Source organism: Dipodomys merriami, unplaced genomic scaffold, assembly GCF_024711535.1.
Source record: "Dipodomys merriami isolate MVZ:Mamm:240054 unplaced genomic scaffold, mDipMer1.0.p SCAF_120, whole genome shotgun sequence".
Taxonomy (NCBI): Eukaryota; Metazoa; Chordata; class Mammalia; order Rodentia; family Heteromyidae; genus Dipodomys; species Dipodomys merriami.
Window position 1 is genome coordinate 1,505,939 of NW_027202494.1, and position 26,176 is coordinate 1,532,114.

General features: G+C 53.8%; 1 protein-coding gene across 2 annotated transcripts; it reads right to left on the minus strand.

The window, feature by feature from the left end:
• Positions 1 to 602: 602 nt before the first annotated feature.
• On the minus strand, positions 603 to 16,291 carry LOC138823528 (kelch-like protein 36). 2 transcript variants are annotated; one of them, XM_070016902.1, is made up of 5 exons: positions 16,194 to 16,291; positions 13,630 to 13,706; positions 8,924 to 9,997; positions 7,300 to 7,457; positions 603 to 5,552 (listed from the first exon to the last, which is right to left on the minus strand). In XM_070016902.1, exons 2-5 carry the CDS (start codon positions 13,687 to 13,689, stop codon positions 4,997 to 4,999), a joined length of 1,848 nt encoding a protein of 615 aa, XP_069873003.1. In that variant the 5' UTR covers positions 13,690 to 13,706; positions 16,194 to 16,291; the 3' UTR covers positions 603 to 4,996. The 2 variants fall into 2 exon arrangements, with proteins under 2 accessions (XP_069873003.1, XP_069873004.1); XM_070016903.1 differs by lacking the exon at positions 16,194 to 16,291 and adding an exon at positions 14,294 to 14,873.
• Between the last annotated feature and the right edge of the window lie 9,885 nt (positions 16,292 to 26,176).

Consider the following 26,176-nt stretch of genomic DNA (forward strand, 5'->3'; position numbering starts at 1 on the left):
TGTTTGGAGCCTGCTTCCAGAGGCCCCAAGCCATCCCTGCTCCCTAGGACTGCCCAGTGGCCAGGGAGCTGTGGACTCCTCCCTGGGAAAACGCTGCGTCTTCTGGCGCTGCTATGACGCAACCCTGCTGCCCGGTGTGGTGGGTGCGCAGTGCTGACAGCTGGCGGGCAGGTGGCCTGGCCAACCCAAGGGCAGAGGATCAAGCCGAGGCCAGGGCCCTCACAGAAAGGCCTCGCGTCTTCCCGAGAATAACCAACCCCTCATCTGAGGCTCTCCTTCCTGTAGGCTCCATGTTTCTCTTTGAGCCAAATTAGCCCAGTTGACACAAATGTGAGGCGCTGGTTTCACTTCAGGTCCGCGAGCCTTGGCCGTGGCGTGGGAGGTGGACAGACGTCGGGGTGAACTTGGCAGACAGAGCACTAGAAAGCTGAGTGGAAACACCCTGGCCTCCCATACATACCAAAAGCCTGGTGCACTTCCAAATTGTATTTGGGTTTAACATGCAAAGGGCTCCCTTTCAAAGGGCAGAGAAAATGGAAATAAAGATTATTACAACAACTACACAAGGCTAGGAAGGTCATAATAAAATAAAATACACCATACCCTATCAATCACATTGCTTTAATGCATCTTAAGAGTTGAATACTCTGTATGGAATTAAAAAGAAAACCAAAGCAACGTGCAGAAAATTAATTAAAGGAGCCAAGACAGAAAAACTATGTCATGAAACTATAAATACAAAAGCAAGCAATTAAAAACTACAATTACACATTCCAGTGACATCAGTAGCCAGAACATATCAAACGAGTCACGTGATCACCGAAAGGAGCTGGTGGCTGAGCCACCGTCAAGCCGAACCTTTCCTCCATGCCAATCAAACCTGCAAAACGGCCTGAAGGTAACTTCCAAAGGGTGGAAGTGCATCTCTCTAAGAGAAAACGGACAGGGAAGGCAAACCCCTCTGCCCCCCACCCTGAAAATGTTACATTCATTCAATGTTTAACTAAGGCAATCAAAGGACTAGTTCTTGAGTCATTCCCTAAACTTTTCTATCCATGTAGAAAGAAAGGAAGAAAGGAAGAAAGAAGGAAAGAAAGGAAGGAAGGAAGGGAGGGAGGAAGAAAGGGAGGGAGGGAAGGAAGGAAGGAGACACCTGCAAAGCTGAGGAGGGCTGTGCTGGGTTCTGTGGAGGTCCCATCAGGGCTTCTTACAAGATGGGGTGGACGGGAAGAGAACAGGGCTCAGCGTGCAGCTGCTGGAGAAATGACCTGTATGAGGAACGCAGGAACTGCTCACAGGTGTCCTTGCCACTCTGCCCACTACTGAGGTAGAAGCTCAGGAACAAAGGGCATTACTGGGCCTCTTGGCCAATCAGTGCCCTCTAGATCACTCGGGGGCAGGGATGGCCCCACTGGGGGCCACGTGTGACTTTACAAAATTCATGGATGGGCGAAGATCGAGGACAATGCTACATTAGGCCAGGTCCTGGCACTGACCACTGGGCATTTATTATCCCGGCAAATCAAAAGGCCCAAGGGAGGGGATGAGGTGGAGAGCCTGGCTGATAATCTACAAAATGGTAATTTAGCAAATTGTATCAAAAGTATCAAAACATTTCAAAAATCTCTAAAAACAGCCAGCTTGGAGGATGCAGGGGTCAGGGTCTCTGGGGGAGGGAGGGGCCACTTGGGAACCACTCTGCACACCCATTCCCCTCCCAGATCCTCCATATTCTTGGAGATATCAGGAGACCCACACCAAGAGGCTGGGAGCCCAGCTACGGCCACCAGAGCCTGAGAGCTGGTGCCGGCCAAGCCTGACACCCGGGATCCTGCAGGGTCAAGAAGGAAGGGAGATCCTGAAGCAGATGATGAGAAGGGCCTTCTTGGCTCAGGGCCCGGCTACCTGGGCCACAGAACACAGGGGAAGTGGCAGAGCAGACCGCAGGCCTGGGAGGAGGAAACCTCCCTTCCCTTTGACATTGAAGTTCCCACCCTGATCTGAATGCCCCAAGCCCCCGAGTGAGCTTCTGGGGCCCCTCCTAAGTCCCCCTATCATCTAGGGACAGGTAGGAGGTGCACAGGGTGTGGCCCCCAGTATGAGGTCTCCAAGCTCCGCCCCACTGTGTTACAAGTGTTACAAGGGTGGCAGAGCGAGCAAGTGGGCAAGCGGGCGGGCGGGTCTCAGCCTCCCAATGCAGCCCCCTGCAGCCCGCCCTCCCCCTCCCCTTTCTCTTGTTCCATTAAGAGGCTTCCAAATGGGGTGAGTTCCAAACCCCAAGTGTGCAGCTAACAGAACAACTCTAGTTGTTTCAAAATGAGAAATCACAACCTGAGGCCGGGTGCCAGTGGCTCACACCTATCATCCTAGCTACTCAGGAGGCTGAGTTGTGAGGATCGCGGTTCAAAGCCAGCCTGGGCAGGAAAGTCCATGAGACTCTAATCTCCAATAAACCACTAGGAAACGGGAAGTGGCGCTATGCCTCAAGCGCTCGCCTTGAGCTGAAGAGCTGAGGGACAGCGCCTGGGCCCAGAGTTCAAGCCCTACGACTGACCCCCCCCCCAAAAAAAAAAAAAAAAAAAAAAAAGAAAGAAAGAAGAAATCACAACCGGAATAAAAAACTGCCATGCTTATTTGGAAAAATCAAGAAAAACAAGCAAAAACCTGTTTTCAAGAACTGCCAACACAGCGAGGCGCATGACAGCTTAGCCACACCGGCAGTGTCACCTGGGGTCAGTGTACAGCACAGCATTGTGCCCTGTCGTTCACCCCCGCCTGCCTTGAGTCGCCCCCGGCTCTGCCTGTCTTGTCTTCTCCATTCCCAGTTGAGTTGCCCAGTGGAGTGGGCAGACTCAGGTTCACACATTTGGTCCAGGTACCCCACCTGCCCTACAGTCTCCCATCTCAACAACCTTTCTCAGCAATGGCAATGCTGTCAACTTGGAGGCTGGTCCCCCAGATGAACCGTACATACCAGTCTTTAAAGGACGAGGAGGTCAGGCTCCAGGCCAGCATGCAGCCTGGTCACGAGGCAGGCACAAAGGACGCTGGCTAGAGCGCCAAGCAACAGTCTCACCTCCCGACCATCCCGCTCTACCACTGCTCATGGGGTTTTTCTAAGTGCCGATGTGCCACACTGCCCACTCAGGCCACATCCACTATGCCGTGGCTGCGAACGGACCCTCACGTCATCAAGCCTGTCCTAGGATGGGGGCTGGGGAGAGCTGCAAAGTGTGTTCCCAGAGGTCTGGGACTACATGGGAGACAGAGAACAGAGTTGCAGCTCAAAGCTTAGGAATGTTGGTTAAAGGTTAACCGTTAATGTGGAACTTCCCAGAGCCATGAGCACACAGAAGGCTACAGAGCACAGAGACTGTGCATCCCCGCAGCCTGCCAGGCCACACAGGGACTCTCCTCAGCCCTGTGGCCTGTGGTAGATCAAAGCCACAGTGAAGCCTGGCAGGAGGGGAGAGGCCGCAGAGCCTGCACACAGACCCATCTGTCACCTGGCAGGAGTCTGTGAGACTCCCCCTGAGCCTGTGGTGTGAGGAAAGGGGGTGAATGAGCATCTGTTGAAGAGCAAAGTCTTTGTTGGGTGCTGGTGGCTCACCTGTCATCCTAGCTATTTAGGAGGCTGAGATCTGGGGACTGTTGTTCAAAGCTAGCTTGGGCAGGAAAATTCGTGAAACTCTTCTCGCCAATTAACCAGCAAAAAGCCAGAAGTAGAACTGTAGCTCAAGTGGTGGAGCACCAGCCTTGCACAAAAAAGCTAAAGGAGGGTTGGGAATGTGGCTTAGTGGCAGTGCGCTTGCCTAACATGCATAAAACCCTGGGCTCAATTTCTTAGTACCACATAAACAGAAAAAGCCAGAAGCGGAACTTTGGCTTAAGTAAGTGCTAGCCTTGAGTAAAAAGAAGCTCAGGACCTAAGTTCAAGCCCCAGGACTGGGGAAAAAAAAAAAAAAAAGGTAAAGGACAGTGTTCAGGCCCTGAGTTCAAGCCCCCAGTACCAGCACCAAAAAAAAGGTCTCTTCTGAGCACCAACCTCCTAGCAGTAGTAACTGGAACCAGAGTTTGTTTCACTTGATGTGGGGTGTTCTCCACCACCTCCGTGGGGACCAGCACGCTTATGTGGAGGAGCTCCTAGTGCTGGCCCAAAGCTCAGACAACTACTACATGCGCTCAACAATGTCTACGCTTTCCTGAGAAATAAGTATAGATTTAAGAGCTTAGTATACATCAGTAATGCAACAGTAAAACAAAGTCCAAACTGTCGACATTTGTAGCTTCATGCTATTTTTTCCTCCCTTCCTTCCTTTCTTCCTCTTTCCTTCCTTCCTTCCCTCCTCTTTCTTTCCTTCCTTCTGAATTCAGGAAGATTACCTGCCAGGAGAAATGGGATTATCTGGACCTAAATCATCAGGTAAGAAATGCCAGCAAGGGGCGGTAAGAGGTCTGGGTGTCTTGTGTGACTGTCCAGGAAGCTGCAGGACCCTGGGCCGCTCTGGGCCGCTCGCTCACCCTTGCGGGCCATCCGAGTCTTCACTCATGAAACAGACAGCTGGGCCTCTCTGTGGTTGTGAATGTGTCTGGGTCTCTCCTCAGAGCTGCACTTGCTCAGCCTCAGGAAGGGCCCTGGAATCTGTTTTTTTGTTTTTGTTTTTTCATAAAACTCAGCCAAAAATGAAGAGAAAAAAATAAAAGCTCAGCAGGTTTGGGAAAGCTCAGGCTAGGTGATCTGAAACATCCATTTGAGACCCCAAGTTTCACTACAAAAATCCCTGCACATCCCATGAGCTCACTCTCAGGGGGGTGGTTAGGGGGATTCCAGGAGGAGGGCCTGACAGACATCACCTGGGCCTAGGTTTAATTGCCTAAGCAAGATAATACCAGTTACGTGGAATATCTAGTTGGTTACTGTGGTATGGTAGAAATGTGAAGCGTCATAGAAGTACAAAAAGTTGCTACGGAGTCACGCAAGTGCAGGTGGCGCGGGTCATTGGCCCCGGTCCTGGTGGCGCTTGCCCTTGCCCTTCTTCTTCTTGTCCTCCAGCCGCGGCTTGAGGGCACAGACACAGGCGGAGACGCCAGCGATGGCCTTGGGCAGGTCGGGGCCCCTGGTCCAGCGGTCGGCCTCGCGGTCGTACACCTGCACAGCCCTGGAGAAGGCCGTGTTCTCCCAGCTGTAGCCGCCCAGGATGTAGATGCGGCCCTCCCACACCGCCACGCCCGACTCACTATTGGCCTGTAGCAGAGGCGCCACGCGCGTCCACTGATTGCACTGCGGGCTGTAGGCCTCCACGGCCAGCACGTCAAAGCGCTCCATCGATTCCACGTGGTCGTCGCTGCCGCCCACGGCGTAGATGCTCTCACCCAGGCTGCACATGCTGTGCCAGCCGCGGGCGGTGATCATGGGCCGCCGCTCCTCCCACACGTCGGTACGGTGGTCGTAGCACAGCAGGTTCTTGCGGTACGGACCGATCTGGTAGTCGTGGCCCCCCGAAATGTACACGAAGTCCTTGTAGATGGTGCCTGCGTGGCCGTAGGTGAACCTGCCCAGGAAAGAGCGGTGGAAGGGTGCGGTGTTGAGCCAGCTTTGCCTACACAGGACACGGCTTGGTGTTCTTTAAAATGGGGACTGCTGGCACCAAGGGGAAATAGGGAACAAGCATCCTCCACAGCCCTACAGATGGCGGCTTCCCTGGGCAAGGGGGGAGCAGCCAGGCGAACAGGACAGGACAAGTCAGCCGTGCGTCAGGCCGCCTGGCTACAGCCCTGCTCTGCCCTCCTCTGAATCTTCATTTCCCTGCTGATAATGGAGGCACTCCCCTTCTAGTGACTGGGGACAAGGAAGGCCGCAGGCCGCTGAGGGAGAGACCTGCCATCTGGAAAACGAGATGATAAAGCATTAAACTTAAGCGAGAGCAGGGGTCTGGGCTGGCTCACTGTTACCCTGGTACACGGAGTAGGTGGCACAGGGGCCACCAGGAACTCCTGACAGAAAGCATCCTGGGCCGGGCACCGGTGGCTCACACCTGTCACCCTAGCTACTCAGGAGGCTGAGATCTGAGGATCACGGTTCAAAGCCAGCCCGGGCAGGAAAGTCTGTGAGACTCTTATCTCCAATTAAACACCAGAAAACTGGAAGTGGAGCCGTGGCTCAAGTGGTAGAGTGCTCGCCTTGAGCTGAAGAGCTGAGGGACAGCGCCCAGATCCAGAGTGCAAGCCCTACAACTCATTAAAAAAAAAAAAGCACCCTGGCCCATCCCCAGTGACACTCAGCTCCCATAGCTGTGTGACCGGCTATCTAATACTTGTCCAGGGATGGAGGGTACGGCTCAAGTGGTAGACTACTTGCCAAGCATGTATCAGGCCCTGAGTTCAAACCTGAGTATTGCCAAAGTAAAGTAAGTAAGTGAATAAGTAAAAAGGATTCCAAGTTGGGAAACCACGGCTCATGTCTGCAATCCTGGCTGTTCAGGTTGGAAGCCAGCCTAGGAAGGACAGTCTACAAGATTCTCTTATTAACCAGACTGGCAGTGTCTGCCTCACATGGTGGAGTTATCAGTCATGAGTAAAAATGCTAAGTGAGAACCGAGGCCCTGGGTTCAAGTCTCAGCACCGGCACCAAAAGTAAAAAAAAGAGAGCCAGAGGGCAGGTGTCCAGCCGCTTCCTGAACCCGTGTCTGGAAGTAGACATCTAGGAACGGAGGGTGTGGACTCACTCTCCAACAGTGACTTTCAAACAGCGTACACTCAACCCCCATTCTAACGGGGGGGGCCCACGTCCCCAGGAAGCCTGGCTAGGTCCTGCATAGAGACAGCGTTCCGGGAGCCACGGGAGGTTGGTACTGCAGGTGACGCTTGGCCGCAGGGCTCAGAGGGTGAGAAATCCTGCGCTGCTGGGTGTCCCCTGCTGCAGGACCTCATCTTGCCCTCCCAGCAATGCTGAGGGTCACTGCAATGGCGCTGCTCTGCCGGCGGGTGGCTGGGGCTCCTCCCCTGAGCTCAGTAGCCGCCAGCCGATCCCTTATGGACACAGCTCAACGGATTGCTAAGGAAGTGAGTGGACGCAAACTGGGGGATGCCTGTCTTAGCAGCAAAGCTGACACTTACACTCAAGCAGTCTGAAAGCAGAGCCTGGGATCTCCAAGCCCTCGGCCCCTCACGGCCCACCCGCAGCTGTGTGTAGACAAGACTTTCCCTGAGAACTGGAGGCTAAAGATTCTGAAGGCAGGTGGGCTGGACTCCATCCCGTGGAAGCCGCATGCTGGAAGAGCCCGCAGCGAGCCCCCTTACCTTGGCAAGCCGGCCACGTAGGACCAGGAGTCGGTCTTGGGACTGTAGGCTTCTACAGACGACAGCGCGCCATTCTCATTTCGGCCACCAATGGCCACCAGCATGTCTTCGATGGAGGCCAGGTAGAAGTCCACACGACGCTGGTTCATGGAGGCCACCTGTGGGGCGAGATGCCTGAAGCTTCTCTTCCCCACCCTGCACCACATTGCCCAACCATGCCACAGAGTGCACAGCCCGAGGGGAGGCAGGACCGAGGGAGCTGGAAGAGGAGGTGAGCCGGAAGAAGCAGGGGCTGTCTTCAGACTGAATCAGAGTCCCCAAATTCATTTGGCTCACTAGGCTTCTGCAGAGCACACAGCTCAGATCTGCCACTTCAGCGTTTTGGTTTTTTTTCTGAAAGAAAATCTCATCTTGCTTATCTATGTGTCCCCTGGGACCTCCCATGTGGCCATTAGCCACCTCCCCCCTTCCCCATCCCTGGCTATAAAGAACACTGCCATCAGTGTTAACAGAGTAGAACATGGTACTCAGCTAGAAGGTAGAAAGTGCCACACACCAGTGGCTCACACCTGTAATACTAGCTACTCAGGAGGCTGAGATCTGAGAGATCAGGGTTCGAAGCCAGCTCAAGCTGTGAGACTCTTATCTCCAATAAACTACTCAGAAAAAGCCAGGTGTGGTGCTCTGGCTCAAGTGGTAAAGTGCTAGTCTTAAGCAAACATAAAGCTCAGGGACAGAGCCCAGGCACAGAGTTGAAGCCCCCCAGCTGGCAAAAAAAAAAAAAAAACCAAAAAAACTAAAAACAAGAGAGTAGACCCAAGCTCTTCAAAAAACTGTAACCCCAGCAGGACACACGTGGGTATAAGTCCTGCAGGACACAGGAGGGCTATGAAGCTGTCAGCAAGGGGCTCACAACAGGAGCTAGTTTACTACTCAGGATTGGGGGGCGGGGGGAGGGAGGGCTCTGTAGCCTCCAGAAAACAACTACAAAAACACCTCCAAGCATGGGGAAACCTTGTATGAGCTACAGTCTCATAGACAGCCTGGTGGCCATTTATATGTAACAGCTTAGTTGAAATGGCTGCTGGCTCACGCCTGTCGACCTAGCTACTCGGGAGGCTGAGATTTGAGGATTGCAGCCCTAAGGCAGCCTGGGTAGGAAGTCTGAGACTCTTATCTCCAATTAACTACCAAAACACCAAAAGTAGAGCAGTAGCTTGAGTAACAGAGTGCCAGCCTTGAACAAAAAAAGCTAAGGGACCGTGCCCAGGCCTTGAGTTCAAGCCCCAGGACCAGCACAAAGAGAAGAGGAGGGGAGTGGAGAGGGAGGGGCAGGGGCAGGGGCAGGGGCAGGGGAAAGGAAGGGAGAAAATGGCACACCTGGGCTTCAGTCTCAAGAGCTCAATTACAACCCAAAGCAGGTGACCACTGTGTCAGACACATGACGCGTCTGCCAAGGTGGAGGCCCGAGAGAGCCTGGTGTCCCAGGCAGGGCTGACAGGGGAGGTCACGCCTCGCTCAGACGGAGGGTGGTCATGGAGGCCAAGAGAGGGGAGGGGAGGTCAGAAGGTTAAGGAAACCAAGAAGCCTGGAGAGAAAAGAAGTAATGTGGCTTTAATCTCACCTTGATCCACTGTTTACAGCGGGGGTCATACCTATAAAGAAGATTGGAGGCCGCATCCCCTCCGTTGTCCCTCGAGAAGCTGCCGCCTGCGATGAAGATGAAGCCGCCCAGCACGGCGACGCAGTGGTGACTCCGCCGGGCGGGCAGCGGCGTCTCCTTGACCCACTGCTGGCTCTTGGAGTCCAGGTAGCAGGTGTCATCACTGAGCTCCAGACACCGCTCGGAGACCTCGCCGCCCACGAACAGCAGGCACTCCTGGTTGGTGCGCAGCGCCGTGCGCTTGGTCTGCAGGACGGGCTGCGCGGCCAGGTTGTTGTGGTAGTTCACGGCCTCCTCAATGAAGCCTTCGCAGTGGGCCTCCCGAGGCAGCAGGGAGCACACGGCGGGCTTGACGCGGTGCAGCAGGTCGTTCTTGGGGATGAGCGGGAAGTGGATGTTCTCCAGCACCCGGTGGGCGTGCGCCTCGCGCTCCGGCTGCTGCGTCAGCCACTGCAGGGCGGCCTGCAGCAGGTCGTGCTCACACTCGCGCTGCACCTGGCTGCTGCTCAGGTACACGCACAGCTTCTGCATGGAGATGTTCTGCAGGAAGTCGGGCGTGAAGGAGAGCGTGCCAAAGTGGCTCAGGACGAAGCCGTCGATGAAGGTGTCCAGCCGCTTGAGGCTATAGATGGAGGCCAGCTCCTGCAGGTACAGGTAGTTGTCCTCGCTCACCTCCTGCTCCAGGTACTCGCAGCAGAAGTCCACCACCGTCCAGATCTGCAGCAGGTGTGCCGTCTCCAGGACGTAGTCGATGTTACCGCCATCCAGGGCCAGCTCCCCCCCATACAGGAAGTCCACCACAGCCTTGAGCCCGATGGAGGAGGCACCGATCAGCTCCACCTCCTTCTGGAAGGCCTCCCGCATGCCCAGCGTGAACATGGAGTTGAAGTAATCGCTGCACACCGCCAGCAGGTTGCGATGGGCTGGCACCCGCTGCTCATCAGCCACCAGGACAATGTCACAGAAGAGGCCTCGAAGCCGCTGCTCGTTCAGCCGCTGCAGCACGGTGCTCGAGTGGTCGGCCCAGTGGTACACCTGCGTGGAGGAGGAGGTGAGGAGAGGAAGGACCTGCCAGCTGCCCTGCGCACGCTGGGCCTACGGTCAGCCCAAGGCTCGAGCAGCGTTTTGAATCACATAGTGTGAAATAGTAAAGACATGAGAACGCATCACAGGAGGTACAGGTGCTCCGTGTGCATGTATGTGTGTGCGTGCATGCGCACACACACACGTGCACCCGTTTTCTCATTTTCTGATACTGGCTCTGGGCTGACAGGTTATGTCCTCCTCTACCTGGGCCCTGACCGTGGTGGGGTCTGAGCATTTCAGCTCAGCTGAAGGGGTGATGAATCTATGTCACCAAAGTGGACCCACCCACTTCAGGGTGATGACTTGGTCATAGTCCCTTCCCGGTGGGGGGGGGGGGTCTGAGGCAGACATACACATATAGTGTGTCCACCGATGATTCCATCTCATTATTGGGTGTGAGGAGTGCCGAGACCAGTGGGTTTCCACCTGGGTGCTGGCTACAGCCACATGGCGTGTTCAGTGTGCACAGCTGCCAGGGCACACTAGCGATCTAGTGTGGGCACACCAGCCCACACACTGGTTATCTTTTTAAGATGTTAGAAACAGATGGGCACTGGTGGCTTACACCTGTAATCCTAGCTTCTCAGGAGGCTAGGTCATCTGAGCATTGCAGTTCAAAGCCAGCACAGGCAGAGAAGTCCCCCAAGAGACTCTTATCTCCAGTTAACCACTCAAAAAGCAGAAATGGCTGTGGTAGAGCACTAGCCTTGAGCACAAAGAGGTCAGGGACAGTGCCCAGGCCCTGAGTTCAACCTCCACAACCTAAAAAAGAAAAAGCCAGCCCAGGCAGGAAAGTCCATGAGACTCTTATCTCTAATTACCACCAAAAAGTCAGAAGTGAAAGTGTGGCTCCAGTGGCAGAGTACCAGCACTGAGTGAAAAAGCCAAATGAGAACTTGAGGCCGAGTTCAAGCCCCAGTATTGATACAGACATAAAATAAAAGCCAGCACTGGTGGCTCACGCCTGTCATCCTAGCTACTCAGGAGGCTGAGATCTAAGGATCACAGTTCAAAGCCAGCCTGGGCAAGAAAGATCATGAGACTCTCATCTCCAATAAACCACCAGAAAACCGGAAGTGGCACTGTGGCTCAAGTGGTAGACCACTCACCTTGAGCTGAAGAGCTGAGGGACAGAGCCCAGCCCAGAGTTCAAGCCCCACAATAGACAAATAAAATTTTAAAAACATTAGAAACTTAAACATGGGGCTAGAGGCATGGCCAGCCTTTGGGCAAAAGCATCAAGCACTGTGTTCAAGTTGGTGGGGGGGAGGGGGGAGGTAGGGGAGTGGGAAGAGAGGCATAATCATGAAGGACTCAGGAACCTTTATGCCTGAGAGCTCCCCCTGGGGCTTGAAAGGACAAAGACCCTCGATGCTATCAAAGGCAGCCAGTGACACTCAGCTGTCTCGGCAGCCAAGGTTGGAAACAAAGTACCATTGAGGGCAGTTGGGCCCCTTGGGGTTTCCACGCGAGAATGCGACCACACGGCTGCTGGAGTCTTCTTGGCAAACTCACATGGCACTGCACCACTGTGCAGAACCCCCTCTTCTCCAAATGACACCCTGTTTTCTTCCATGTGCATCTCCAAGGCCTTCTCCCCTGCTCTCAGTCCTCAGGCTGCTCCATTCCCTTTGCCACCAAGAAGGCTTTTAAGGTATTTTATCCTAATAACCCCCTTCCCACACTTGAAATTTTACAGCCTGAGCTCCATGTCTGTCTAAGTAATAGAAGTATATCTGTGCTTCATACATAAAGACCAACTGTACAGTCCCTCTGTACCCCTTTAGGGGCCACAGCATAAAGATAATGCACGATCTAAAGTAAACATACAAGCTGGGCATCAGTGGCTCACTCCTAGCTACTCAGGAGGCTGAGCTCTGAGGATCACAGTTCAAAGCCAGCCTGGGCAGGAAACTTTGTGAGACTCTTTTTTTTTTTTTTTTTTTTTTTTTTGGGGGGGGGGTCTGGTCGTGGGCCTAAACCCTAGGCCTGGGCGCTCTCCCTTAGCTCTTCAGCTCAAGGCTAGTGCTCTACCACCTGAGCCACAGCACCACTTCCGGCTTTTTTTCCCCTGCTTATGTGCTGTTGAGGAATCAAACCCAGGGCCTCATACATGCAAGGCAAGCACTCTATCTACCACTGAGCCATCTTCCCAGCCCGTCTGTGAGACTCAATCTCCAATAAATCACTAGAAAACCAGACCTGGCGCTGTGGCTCAAACGGTAGAGTGCTCACCTTGAGAACTGAAGAGCTCCGGGACAGTGCCCAGACCCAGAGTTCAAGACTCACGACCGACAAAAAAAAAAAAAAAAAAAAGAAGTAAACATACAGTAAATGGCTGAGTTTTATTTCTTTATTTGGCATTAATGGGGTTTGAACTCAAGGCCTGTTTGCTAGGCAGGTGCTCTATTGCTGAGCCACACGTCCAGCCCTTGTTGCGCTAGTTATTTTTGAGAGGGTCTCACTTTCTGCACAGGCATCCTCTTGGCTAGCAATCTGCCTATTTAAGGCCTCCCACTGTAGCTGGGATGACAGGGATGTGCGACCATGCCCAGCCTCTTTCCACGGAGAAGGAATTTCAGTCACTTTTCTACCCTGCAATCATGATCCTCCCATTCTTGTTCTTTCACAGCACTGGGACGGCAGTGCATACCACAGGGCCCAGCATCTGGTTGAAAAGTGGTCTCAAGTGTCTGTCCTGGCTGGCCTCAAACCATGATCTCAGCTGCTAAGTAAGTAGCTAGGATTATAGGCATGAGCCAGTGCCTGGCTAACTAATCACAAAATTTAATCTCCAAAGGGACACTTCTAAAGTGAACAGGGCAGTATTCGTATTTATAATGAGGAGAGATGAATACATGGGGAATGTCCCCACAAGTCCCCCAGACTTTGTGGCAGATCCTGCTCTCAGACTTTGAACTGAGGAGTGGCAAATGGATGCAGGCCATGGCTTCTCTAGCTGGCCTCCTCCCCCTCCTCTGCAGGGCCATTCTGATGCAGCCAGCCTGCCTTGGGCTAGGTGCCCAGCCTCTCACGCCTCACCCTACTCATTCTTGGTGTCTTAAAAGACTCATGAGCAGGAGAGAGGATCCTGAGTCCTTACAGCGGGTGCATAGAGCCTCTAAGTTTTGGGGTTCCCATGGGACCCATCCTTGGAATTGTGTTTTGGTTTTTTTTTTGGGTCCGGTTGTGGGGCCTGAACTCTGGGCCTGGGCGCTGTCCCTCAGCTCTTCAGCTCAAGGCTAGCGCTCTACCACTTGAGCTACAGTGCCACTTCCGGCTTTTTTCTTTTTGCTTATGTGGTGCTGAGGAATCGAGCCCAGGGCCTCAGGCATGCAAGGCAAGCACTCTACCACTGAGCCACCTTCCCAGCTCCCCATCCTTGGAATTGTTGACCCCCTAAATGGAGACAGAAACCCCATGCTTCTATCCAGTCCTGTCCAGCTCCTGGAGCTGATTACAGGGAATGAAGGAAGAAAGGATCTGCACAGAGGCAGTTCTATAATGCCATGATAAACAGTGAGGACACCAAGAGCCCTCATGCAGGATGCCAGCATACTCCAGAGCAACCGTTCACAGACCTTTGAGGACTCGCTGATCTTGTAGGGCCTGGACACGCGCGTCGGTCTGCTTCCCTCCATTGTAAGTGGTCACAACCCTGCAACAACAACACAATTCCTGAGCAGGCACGCACCACCTGCTGTAGGTGGTTTCTTAGCTGCAGGTCCTGCTGGAGGTATGAGACAGTCGGTGTGAAAAGAATTCCAGCATGGTGGGGTGAACAGACCTACAGAACTCTCTGGGGCCGTAAGCCACTCACCTAGAATATAACATCCTTTTTTTTTTCTTTCTTTAAAATGTTGGTACTGAGGCTTGAATTCAGGAGCTCAGACTCTCTCTTGGCTTTTTTGCTCAAGGTTGGTACTTTACTGTTTGTACCACACTTCTACTTCTGGCTTTTGGAGACAGGATGTCTCATGGACTTTCCTGCCCATGCTGGTTTTGAACTATGATCCTCAGCCTCTTGAGTAGCTAGGATTATAGGTGTGAGCCACTGTACCTGGCAAATCTCCTCTTAGTGCCTAAGCTGAGCCAGGCAGGCCTTTTGTTAAAACCAAGGCTATACTGACTCCCACTATCAATTCAGAGCCAAACTACGGTCCCGGAGCCAAACCTAAGTCATTTCCTTCCTTGTGCCTTCTCATTTAACTCCTAAATCAAGCCAGCCAAATAGATGCCACCTACCCCATTCCACAGATGAGGATTCTTAGAGATGGAGAGATTAGTTCAGTGGTAGAGAGCTCGCCTAGCATGCATGAGTCCCTGGGCTCCATTCCCAGCCCAAGGAAAGAAAAAAAAATAAAATTTGTTGTCACAGGGCTGGCTCAAGTGGCAGACCACCTGATTAGCAAGAGGCCCTGAGTTCAAATCCCAAAAAAGAAACAAAGGTAGAAAGAGAAGGAAGGAGAAGGAAAGGGAAAGGGAAGAAGAGGAGGGGAGAGAAACTGGACACAAAGCTAGAACACAACTGACAGACAAACCTGGATCTGTCCAGCTCCAAAACTCAGGCCCTCAGCTGAAAGCATTGAATGTGGCCCAGATTTCTTGAAAGTATCATCCTGAGATTAAGGATGGGACTCAGAGAGGACTAACTTGTATAAAGTGCATTCTAGACTCATCTACTCCTCCTACAAGGCCAGCAAGGTGGTTTATAGAGGAGGCTGGGACAGCAGAGGGGAAGTAACTGACCCCCACCATCAGACAGTCCAGGCTCTGGCAGGTTCCAACCTGGAGGCTTCCTACCTCTTCTAAACCCTGAGACAATCAATGCTGGAACCAGGGAAAGCCATGGCCTGTGCCTTGCCTTGAACATGAATGTGCACAAGTGCTTATGACCCCTCTGCACCCTTCTGACCTTCTGTAAGATGGACTGGTGTAGAAGACAGTGGTAAGGTTTCTACCTGCACTGAAAGGCTAGCAGAGCTGGGCTCTGGGGGGGGGGGGGAAACTGAGCGGGTGGGCACACAAAGCCCAAACCCACCACAAACCAGCCACGTGGACACAAGTCACATACCAGGAATCGGGGTTTGAGGAGGAATTATTTTCCCTGCTAGGCGGGGTGGAGGAAAAGAGTCCATCTGTTGCCTACTGCACAAACATTTGCTAATAAAGAGCAACTTGAAAACAAGTCAGCCCTGTTTCTAAATAAATGAGGACACAGTGAAGGGGCTCCAGTGTTTTCCCCTGGGAGGAAATACATTTCTGGCAAATTCCATCCCGTGCAACTCCCTAGGAAAGGGACAACTGGATCTCCGGTCCCAAACTATTAACTTCGTGGCCCAGACAGGCTCCACCCCACTAGGTCGTGGGAAGAAGACCCGAGTCCCCCACTGCAGTGGGCCGCCCGGGCACAGGTGGCCGAGGGGGCTGCCCAAGGTCACACCGAACAAAACAGGTGTCCTTCCCCGTCCTCGCCCCTTGGGCAGCCAGCCAGAAGCTTTCTTTTCTAGGCCAAGATACCTAGAGAGAGAGAGAGCAAGAGAGAGGGAGAGAGAGACAGACAGAGAGAGGGAGAGAGGGAGAGCGAGCGAGGGGGGGGAGCCCCAGGCCCGAGGCTGGGGCTGCTCTCCAGCAGGGCGCTGGCCGCCAGGCCGCCTCCCCCGCCTTCTGGAAGCGGGCGCGCGGTCAAGGCCGCCCGGACACCGGGAGCCTCCATCCCGGGTCCCGGAGGAAGCGGGAACAGAGCCCGCGTCCGGGCTGCGGGGGCCCCTGGAGCCTCCCGACCTCGGCGCCGGGGGAAACGCCGCGCGGCCGGCGTCCTCGGGCGGCGTTGGCGGCCCCGGCCCGGGCCGCGCCCGCTGGGTCTCCGGGGCCGCCGCGGTGGCCCGCCGGGACCCGCACCCCGCGGCCGAGCACAACCGCCCCCAGGGCCCGCCGGGGCCCCCGCGGGAGGGCGGGGCCGGGGCCGGGCGGGCGCTCCCCGGCGGGCGCGCGGGGTCCGCGCCTGCCACGCCCGCCGGCGCGCGGGGGTCCGCGCCGGTCGCACCTGCGGGCGGCCCCCTCCCCGCGCCCCCGCTCGGCACAAAGGGGCGCGGGACCCCGCGATCCTGCTCGCTCCCCGCCCGTCCCCCTCGACGGAGCCCACCTGGGAGGGCGCTACGCGCACGGCGCGGGCGGCAGGGCCGGGCGGGAGCGGCGGCGGGGCGCGGGCGCCGGAGCCCCAGGGCCCGCCCGGAGCGCGGCCATGGCTCCGCCAGGAAGTGCGAGCAGAGGGCGGAGGCGGCGCGGCCAATGGCGGCGGCCGAAGAGGTGGGGCGCAGCGGCGCGGGGCGGAGCCTACGGCCGGTGGGCGGGGACGCGGGGTGGGCGCAGCGAGGGTGGGCGGAGCCTGCGGCTCGCTGGCCGGAGCGCAGGGGGTGGTGTGTGGCCGTGGGCGGGGCCCGAGGCCCGGGGGCTGGAACGCGGGGGTGGAGCGCAGCGGGGAGGGGCGGAGCCAGAGGGTAGTGGGCGGAAATGCGGGGGGGAAGTGGAGCGCGGCAGCCAGTGGGCGGGGATATGGGGTGGGGTTCCGCGGAGCGAAGCCCGCGGCCAATGTGAGAGAGCTCAGGGGTGGAGCGTAGAGGAAGGGGCGGGGCCTACAAGCCTCTAGGTGGGGGCGCACGGGTGAGCAGCAGGGGCTCAGCGGCAGGGGCGGGGCCAGCGGCAGGGGCGGGGCCAGCGGCAGGGGCGGGGCCAGCGGCAGGGGCGGGGCCAGCGGACCGGGCTTGCGGCGCTGGCGGGCGGCGGGGCGGGGCTAGGCGAGCCCGGGCACCCAGCGCCCGGAGCGACGGCCCCTGTTCCACCCGGCTGACCGCTCTGAAAAGTCTCCCCTCTTCACCCCGCGTCCAGCCGCCACAGTCTCACGAACCCTGAAGACCTGTCACGATGAAGGAAGCCAGACACAAAAGCCCGCGTCGCAGCCGGGCCTAGGACGGCCCGTCTGCCATCCGGGCACTTGGGAGCGCGAGCAGGGCCCCCGGGTCCAGGTCAGCTTGGACCAACGTCGTGAGAAGCGGTCTCCCCTCAACCACAGCGAAGAGGCCGAGCAAAGCGCACGAGATCCGCACCCCACGGTGCCCAGCGCCGACGAGCAGAGCCCGGGAGCGGGGCGTCCTGGGGGCCGCGCTTGGGGGAGTCGGGGCCTAAAGGAAACACCGAGGACGTCTTGGGGGAACCGAAAGGATCATCCGACCCCTGCACAGCCGGCACTTTTGAGAAACATCGTTGACTTGTATCCGTTGAAGGGGTGAATTTTGGGGTGTGAATTAGGTCTCCACTGTTATAAAAAAGAAACCAGGAAGTGTGCTCGCTCCCTGCTGCTCGAGGCGGTGCCTTGTCCAGAAAGGGTTTTTGATGGCTGGACTTTTACTAAATATCACTAATTGTGTTCGGAAACAAGTGTATAGAACTTATCTGATCATTTATTTTTGAACATAAGATGGGGTTTGAACTCAGGCTCTCACGCTTACTTGGCTTTGTTTGAACCATGTCTCCAACCTAGCTTTTTGCTGGATATTTTGGAGATGGAGTCTAGTGACCCTTTCCAAACAGGCTGGCTTCCAACCACGATCTTCCAGATCTCAGCCTGTAGTTAGGATTATAGCCATGAATCACTAGCGCCAAGCCTAGAACTTATCTTTTTAAATTAAGGGGGAGGGGAAATACTTTTAGAACAATGCTCTGTTACACACACACACACACACACACACACACACTAGAGCAAAGTGCCCATCGTTCACACCCATAAGCTTAGCTACTTAGGAGGCTGAGATTAAAGGATCACTATTTAAAGCCAACGGCAGGAAAATCTATGACTCATCTCCAGTTAACCACCAATAAACTGGCAGAGCTGGCTCCTTGTACTAGGTGCTTCTGCCTGTGCGGTTCTGTAGGGTCTAAATTGCTCTGAAGGAATTCAGAGACTAAGGTACCTAACCTACAGGCAGCGCCCACGGCCCAGCTCACCCATGGGACCCCGGACCTGATGCTGGGTGTCTGTTACTTCTGTCTACTGGTAAAAAGTGACTTGAGACTTAGGATTCCGAGTTTGCAGATCTGGCTGAGGTCCAAGCCCTTCAAGATTGCACACCGGGCTTGGGTCCAGGCTCGGCAGACAATCCAGTACCGCCACGTCCCACATGTAAGCCTAGATAGCTCACAGTGGAAGAGCACAAAGTCAGATGCATTGCGATGAGTTTCACTCCCGGGTGACCTGCTGCCCTCCCCCTGCATGGGACCGTTTCTTAACAGGCCCAGTGTGCTTGTGTGAATCCATGGGAAAGCCTGGTGATGGGTTCTCAGCATCCTGGGACTTGGCATTTGTCTAGGATGATTGAGCCTCAGGGCCCCAGCACCCCGGGGCTCCAGGCTCCCGGCACAACCACTATCTTGCTGTTAATATTAATGGGATCAAGATTTACATAAAGTTATAATCTCATATTTGTAATCTAACTGAACCAGGGGGTCCTGCACATTTGAAGTGTTCACTAAATGTTAGCTATTACTACTACTGTTCTTTTCAGACAAGGTCTGGCTGTGCAGCCCAGGCTGGCCTTAAACTTGAAGATCCTCCTGCCTCAGCCTCCCGAGTGCTGTGATTATAATTTGGTGCCCCCAGGCCCTGTTTACCATTTGAGCCACACCAACAGCTGGCTTTTGGCTGGTAAATTGGAGATGGAGATTGGACATCGGTGACATTTCTACCTGGGCTGGCATTCAACCGCAATCCTCTGGACCTCAGCTTCCCAAGTAGCTAGGATTACAGATGTGAGTTACCAATGCCTGTCCTACAGGTCACCTCTTCAACATTGCCAGGGGTGGGGGGTGTGGGGGGGTCCCTGACAAGCTGCCCACCCCACACAATCCCAGAGGCCCAGCCCCGCCAGGTGCTGTCTGCAGAGTTCAACCTCAGACCCTTGCCTCTGCTTGGGAAGATTGGGGGCTCATGGTCAGTACCTTGTCTGCCGAACTGCTGCTCCTCTGCGACCCGGTGCCAGCTGCCAGCTTCTGGCTTTGCCGCCTTGCCTGGGAACGGCCCCCGAACTCCTTTGCACCAGGCTCCTGTGTCTCCAGTCCTTTGTTCCAGGTTGTTTCTGGGGTGCACGGTCAGTGCTGCATGGAAAGAGCCCTGTGAAGTCTGCCAAGCGTCTGAGCTGGGGGAGACCACAGAGATAAGGAGGGCAGAGGCTGGCCCTCGCCCGTGGGCACCAAGGGAGGGAGGAACACGGGGTTCTTGGAAGGCTGCTTCACCTGTGCGCTCCATCTGTAGGCAGACCCTTTGAACTGCCTGTCCCTCCTCCTTCCCTTCCCCTTCCCCCCACAGGGGCCGATGGACAAAGTGTCTCCTCTGTGTCGTGGGTCATTATGGATTTGCTGTTTGCATCAGTGCCATCCTCTACTCAGTAGAGCAGGTTGTAAAAACAGCACATGAAGATTTTCTCGATGCATCTCTTGCTCCTGGTCTTTACCACCTGTGTGACCTTGGTAAAATGCATAGCATCTCTGGGGTTCTTTTGCTTGGATTCCAGGTTTTTCAGTGAGTCTGTCCCCAGAGCTTCTAGAGGGTCCAGTGGCAGCCAGGACTTAGCCCTGGGGCCTACGCGGGCTCGAAGCTGCCATCAGCCACACACACACCCATCTTTGCATCTCCAGAGATCTTGCTGTTATTTCTGCTGGTGTACTAAATTCCCTGAACTTGCTTTTTCAAAAAAAATTTTAACATTTTTTTATTATCTTTAAGTATTGTACAAAGAAGTTCCCATTCTACAAACCAGTATATGAATACAAGGTGTCTGACAACATTGTTACCCATTGCTCCTAACCTATCCCTCATGAACTTTTTATTAAAGGCTAAACTTTCCTGGAGTTCCTGGGAACAAAGTGTATTTTCCTGTCTCCCGGAGGGAGACAGGTGAGCTGTTTCTGTAGGGGAAATGGGGATCACCGAGCAGATAACAGGGAGGAAGGGAGCTCAGGACTCCAGGAATGGCGAGTTCCAAGGCCCCAGGGGTGAAGTTGTCTTCAGAGTCCAGGAAGAGCATTGGCTAGAACACAGGGTTCCCTTGCATGCAACAGGGGGAATTGAGGTGGGGCATAGCTACCGGGGGTGCCATAATGGGAAAAATCCCAGGACTGAGCCAGGTATTGTGCACAGCCTGCAGAAGTAGCTGGATTTGCTCTTACAGAAGTGACTCGGTAAACTGAACTTTGTATACTGAATGTTTGTTACACTCAACATGCATTGGCTATGGGTGTCAGTGTTTCTCCAGCATTAGCTATGGGCTTCAGTGTTTTTGCAGCCTGGAGGCTCCTTTTTCCTATCACCAGTACTGTTGAGTTGAGTGTGCCATCCACGTCTCACCAGGCCCTCAGTTCTGGGGGCATCCTGTCCCCACTCTGTGTGTGCCTTGGTTGTCAGGAAAGTGGCCTTCTGCCCTGGGGAAGCCAGGGATCCTTCAGCCCTTCCGTTTGAGGGCAATTCAGCTGAGACTGGTTACCTTGGGCTTGCAAGGGCCAGCCTGAAGCTCAGCCTAACCTGCAATCCTAGCTACTCAGGGGGCTGAGATCTGAGGATTACAGTTCAAACCCAGCCCAGGCTGGAGAAAGTCTGTGAGACTCTTCTCTCCAATTAACAGCAAAAAGCTGGAAGTGCAGCTGGACTCAAGTGGTAGAGTCCTAGCCTTAAACATAAAAGCTAAGAGAAAGTACTCAGGCCCTGAGTTCAAGCCCTAATACTGACAAGAAGAAAGAGGAGAAGGAAAAGGAGCGGGGTGAGGGGGGGGACACAGCAATGCTCTCTGCCCCACCCTCACCAGACCCTGAACTTAAGACTCAGGTTCAAATCATTTAAAAAGTGCTGGAAACATTGATGAGATGGGGTTCGGCAGGGAGGAGAAGGGCGTTAGGGGCTCAGTGGAAGCCAGTCTCTGCACACGCGCTGCAGCGCTGTGCCACGCACAGAGCAGGCATGGGCACAGACACGCCGGTCCTGCAGACACTCCTGACAATCCGCTCCTCTCCCTGGGGTGTTCATGAGCCCACGCTTTCAGTCTGCTTGGCAAGGGACAAAGCCCCTTCTGTGGATTTAGGGAACAGCCTTCCATGCAGAGCTGAGGCTCAGGCAGCTACAGGACAGGACCGACCTCAGAGATGTGGGTGTAACACCCCAGATCCTCTGCACCTTCCTTCAAGGAGGACTCTCTCCCTGAGGTCCTGCCACAGCCAAAGCTCCCAGCTGCCAAGAAGAATTCCCCAGCATATCACCCTGAATGTGCCCATGTGACTCAGGTCTAGCCAATCACAGCAGCCTCATTCTGGATGCAGTGGTTGGCCCACAGGATAGATGTGTCATCCACATAGAGCCAATCAGGGCCCTTTCTGAGATTTCCATGTAGTTGCTGGGTGAGAGCTGGTCTCTGTCCTCTGTCCAGAACTGTGGATTATGTAAATTCAAAGTTCTCTCCACCGGGAAGTAGCTGTCCTGCAATAGAGGCCAAGGTGTCCAAAATGAAGAGAAATGGAGCAGAGAGAGATGACCCAGACAGGGGAGAGAAGGAGGGGGGTGCTGCTGAATCCCTGGCTTTCGCTGTACCTTTCTGTGGGTGGTTGTTTCCATGTGCCAGTAAGTTCCTGACTCCCCTCCTCGCCCAGGTGTGAACCATCATTCACAGCTTATTTGTTGAGATAGGCTCTCACTATTTTTTCCCCCAAGGCTGGCCCTTGAAGTATGATCCTCCAATCTCTGTCCACCTCTCCACCACGCCCCCCCCCAAGCAGCTAGGGTTACAGATGTGAGCCATCACATCTGGCCTAGAAACTGATCAGATTGGGCCAATAGCATAACACAGATCACAGAAAGCACAACCAGGACACCTGAGTCTGAAGCCAGGTGTCTGACTTCCCTGTGTGTGATGATGTAGAAACAGCTGAGCCTCCATATCTCCACCCGTCAAATAGGTACAGTGGCAGGTGTAGATTAATTAGGGCACTTGACTTGCAAGAGGTCTGGGTTTCATCCAAAGCACTGTATAAACAAACACACACACAGGAAAACAAAGAATCGCTGAAGAACTGGAAGGAATGAGTATATGGAGACACCTCTAACCTGGGATGTCTGATCAAATCTGAGTTCTATAAATAGCTGTCTGTGAGCAAGTCACCGGCTTCAGCAACAACCACCTTGCTGAGGACACAAATGCCATCATCACAATTGAGGTGGGACTCTTCTCTTCATTTAAATTTGTTGCTCCAAGGTAAAACATGGAAACCAGACTAATAGGAATGGAGTCCATGCAAAAAGGATGGTATGTTCTTAAGCGGGCAGCACAGAGGTGTGTCAGAGCTCAGCGGCCTGGCTCAGTGGCCAGGCTTCCAAATTTGGCCTTTTGGGGTAGAGGCCGAGCCCATGGAGGTCAGATAGCCAAGGTTCAGAATGTCAAAACTTGTATGCAGAGCTAGAGGTATGCTTCAAATGGTGGAGTACCTGTCTAGCAAAGTCCTGAGTTCATATTCAAGGACTGCCAAAAAGCAAAACAAAACAAAATAAAACCCCACCAAATGGAAACGATTGGCATTTTTTAGGCTGGGGCAGGGGGGCGGGGAAGAGAGGTCCTATTGTCAAGTCAGCTCTACAGATCTAGGGGCGAAGTGTGTTGCACACCAGGGGAGAATTTGCCTGAAGTTCAAAGTGATGCCCAAAGAAGGGCAGACGTAGAGAGAGGCAAGGCCTTGATTAAGCTACGCCTGAACTCCTCCTTGAGCTGAACTCTTCAGCCATTGGCCTTTGCTTCCTCTCTATGTCCAGTCCAGTAAAACTTGGTTTTCTGTTGCTTACAACCAATAGCATAGCACTGGAGTAACTTTCAAGGCTGGCATGGAACTTTTTTTTTTTGGTTGGAGCTTGAACTCTGGACCTGGTCATACTGTCCCTCAGCTCTTCAGCTCAAGGCTAGAGCTCTACCACTGGAGCCACAGCACCACTTCCGTTTTTCTGGTTGTTAATTGGAGATCAGAGTCTCATGGACTTTCCTACCCGGGCTGACTTTGAACCATAATTCTCAGATCTCAGCATCCTGAGTAGCTAGGTTTACAGGCGTGAGCCACTGGCACCCGGCTTAGCCTGGAACTCTCTCTTCAGCCCAAACTGACCTCAAATGCTCACATCCTGCCTCAGCCTCTGAAATGTAAGCATTCTTTTTTTTTTTTTTTTTTTGTCAGCTGTGGGGCCTGAACTCTGGGCCTGGGCGCTGTCCTTCAGCTCTTCAGCTCAAGGCTAGCGCGCTACCACTTAAGCCACAGTGCTACTTCTGGCTTTTTCTGCTTATGTGGTGCTGAGGAATCGAACCCAGGGCCTCATGAATGTGAGGCAAACGCTCTACCTCTGAGCCACCTTCCCAGCCTAAAGCAGGGATTCTTAACACAGTAGGTAGCCCATATTATCAACTATTTCAGTTTCTCTTTTCAAGAAACATGAATATAGATTACTTTCTAAGTTCTGTACATCTCCATTGAAACAAATCCTTATAAGGATTTTTGTTTGCCTTAGGGAGGTGGGGGTGGATTGAGACAAATCAGGTTCCTTCAAAGCAACCCTTGTTCACATTCTGTCCAGCAGAGGGCACCCACAACAAAGAGGAGAAAGGGTAGTGTATGGAAGGTTGGGTGGAATTGGGTTAGTTCACCTGGATCCTCTTGCCAGAATCATGCAGACGTGGGGAAAACTCAGGACGGAGCCACTCTTTTGTGGCCATTTAATATGAACTAATTGCTCCATCAAGCCATTAATCTTTGTCATATTAATATTAATGACCATCAACACTAATAATGAACAATAATCTTAAGTATTATTTATTAATATTAATGTTCACTAATACTAAGAAATAAATCATGCATTCACATGATCAGCAATGAAAATAAAATGAAGTATTTTTTTTCTTTTTTTTTTCTGCTTATGTGGTGCTGAGGAATCAAACCCAGGGCTTCAGGCATGCAAGGCAAGTGCTCTACCTACCACTGAGCCACCTTCCCAGCCCCTAAAATGAAGTATTAAGATTTAAAAGGTCCACAGTAGGCAGGTCCTGGCTCCTGCTTGACCTCCTTTAGGGACAGCTGCTGGTTTCCTGATGAGCCCTTTAAACCCAGGTTTTTACGCACACATCAACAAGTACAAATATTGATTGACATTTCTTTGGGTCGCCCCCCATTTGTCCCAAAGGTAGCTCTGTTCTGAATAAAGCTCTCTGTTGCTGGCCCTATAGCTTACTAGAACATTCCACGTGAGCATGCACACAGGGTCTTCATTCTTTCCTCCTTTCATAGCCATATAGTCCTTTTTAGTAGGTCAGTTTGAGTTCCCACTCATTCCTGTTGTGGCCAGTTACTGCTGAACTTCCATTCTGCTACTGGAAACAAAACAGCTCATAATCCTCCATGTACTTTGCTGAGCCCAGGGATTTCTCTGGCAGGGACTCTGAGCCCAACTCTCCAGGACACCACCAACTGGGCTTTAAGCAACTCCAGCATCCGGAGCACACTTGGGTCAGCTACCTGGGAATCTCTGACTTGGGAGCCCCAGCAATCCCGGTGCTCAATCCAGGCGGCACCGGGCGCTGCTGACCTCTAGAGAAAATTGGTCCATGGAGGCCAGGCGGGTTTGAGATGTGGTGGCTGAGTGTTGCAGATTGTCTTGGGAGGAGGCTGTGTCAGCTTCTACCCTCCAGCAACCACTGGGAGGGGCTGGCTCTTCAGAGATTAACTTGGAAAGGAGACTTGGCCAACGCTTTCATTTTTTGCCAACCTGCTAGAGTAACTTTTACAGTGTGTCAGTCTTGCATGAGTTTGCATCTGTTTTAGAGGTGAGATTTACCAGCTTCTCATGTGTGTAAGAGCCATTTAATCTGTCAGGTCACATCCTAAATCCATTTTCCTTTTTATAGTTTAACCTTATATGTGTCTGCAGGACTAATTCTTTTTGACCTGAATGGTGGACACTTTTCACTGGTTTTATGGTTTTTTTGTTTTGTTTTTGGAGAAAGGGTCTCCCTGAGTAGATCTGCTTCTGCCTCCAAAATGCTGGGATTATAGGTGGCCATCACATTTAGCTGTTTACTTTTACACCTTGTATGAGGTAGCATTTTTTTCCCCTTTGAAGAAGACGTGTGTGTGTGTGTGTGTGTGTGTGTGTGTGTGTTGGTACTGGGGCTTTAATTCAGGACCTTGAGCCCTTGCTTGGCTTTTTCGGTTCAAGGTGAGTGCTCTACCACGTGAACTACATTTCCACGTCTGGCTTTTGCTAGTTAATTGGAGATGAGAATCTCTCAGCTTGTCTGCCCAGGCTGGCTTGTAAAGGTGACCCCCAAATCTCAGCCTCAGGCAGGAGCCACAGCACTGGGACACAATGGCCATTTTTTTTTTTACATAGCATCTATTTGCTCACAGGCACCCTTTCAAAAAGCAGTCTGGGTGCCGGTGGTACTGGTTTTGCTACTCTCCCCCACTGGAGGGAAATCCTCTGGGGAATTTGAAGGCTGCTCAGTGGCCGGGCCATGCGATCCACCAGGCCTGGTGACCTCGCCTTTATCCTGCCCCCCTGGAGACTGTCCTCCTGGAGGGCGGGCTGAGGGCCGGTGCGGGCCACTGAAGGAACCAGCGGACAGGAGGAATCCACTCGTGCTTGAGGGGTGAGGCGAGCATGTCGATAACCTGGACAGCGGCGACAGGGGTGGTGCCAGCGTTCTGGAAGCGTCCACTTTCTACCCCTCCTATTCAGAACGCTCAGCTCTCTCCAAGTCTTCGCCATCCTCCAACCCTGGGGTGGGGGCTGCGGCCGGCCGGTCCTCTCCAGCCGGCGGCTTTGTGTCACCGCCCGGGCGGTCCCAGGGAGCTCGGCAGCCCGCCGCAGAGGGGGGACGCGGGGTGGGGGAGGGAAGAGAGGAGAGAGAGAGGACAGCACGGGAGGAGGGATGGAAGGGGGGGCGATAAGCAAGAACCCGGGGAGGAAAGAATAGAGAGGGGAGGGGAGAGAAGAGCGGGGAGGGGAGGGGGCGGGAGGGAAAAGCCCCTTCTCCAGCCCGCCCTCCGCGGAGTTGCGCA

What these genes read in the sequence shown, in the direction of transcription:
- LOC138823528 (XM_070016902.1), bottom strand. Translation starts at nt 13,689, where the DNA reads ATGGAGGGAAGCAGACCGACGCGCGTGTCCAGGCCCTACAAGATCAGC. An exon ending in GCTGTAAACAGTGGATCAAG is followed by an intron (nt 7,458 to 8,923) that starts GTGAGATTAAAG and finishes CTCGCCCCACAG; the next exon opens with GTGGCCTCCATGAACCAGCG. An exon ending in TACGTGGCCGGCTTGCCAAG is followed by an intron (nt 5,553 to 7,299) that starts GTAAGGGGGCTC and finishes TTTCCTGGGCAG; the next exon opens with GTTCACCTACGGCCACGCAG.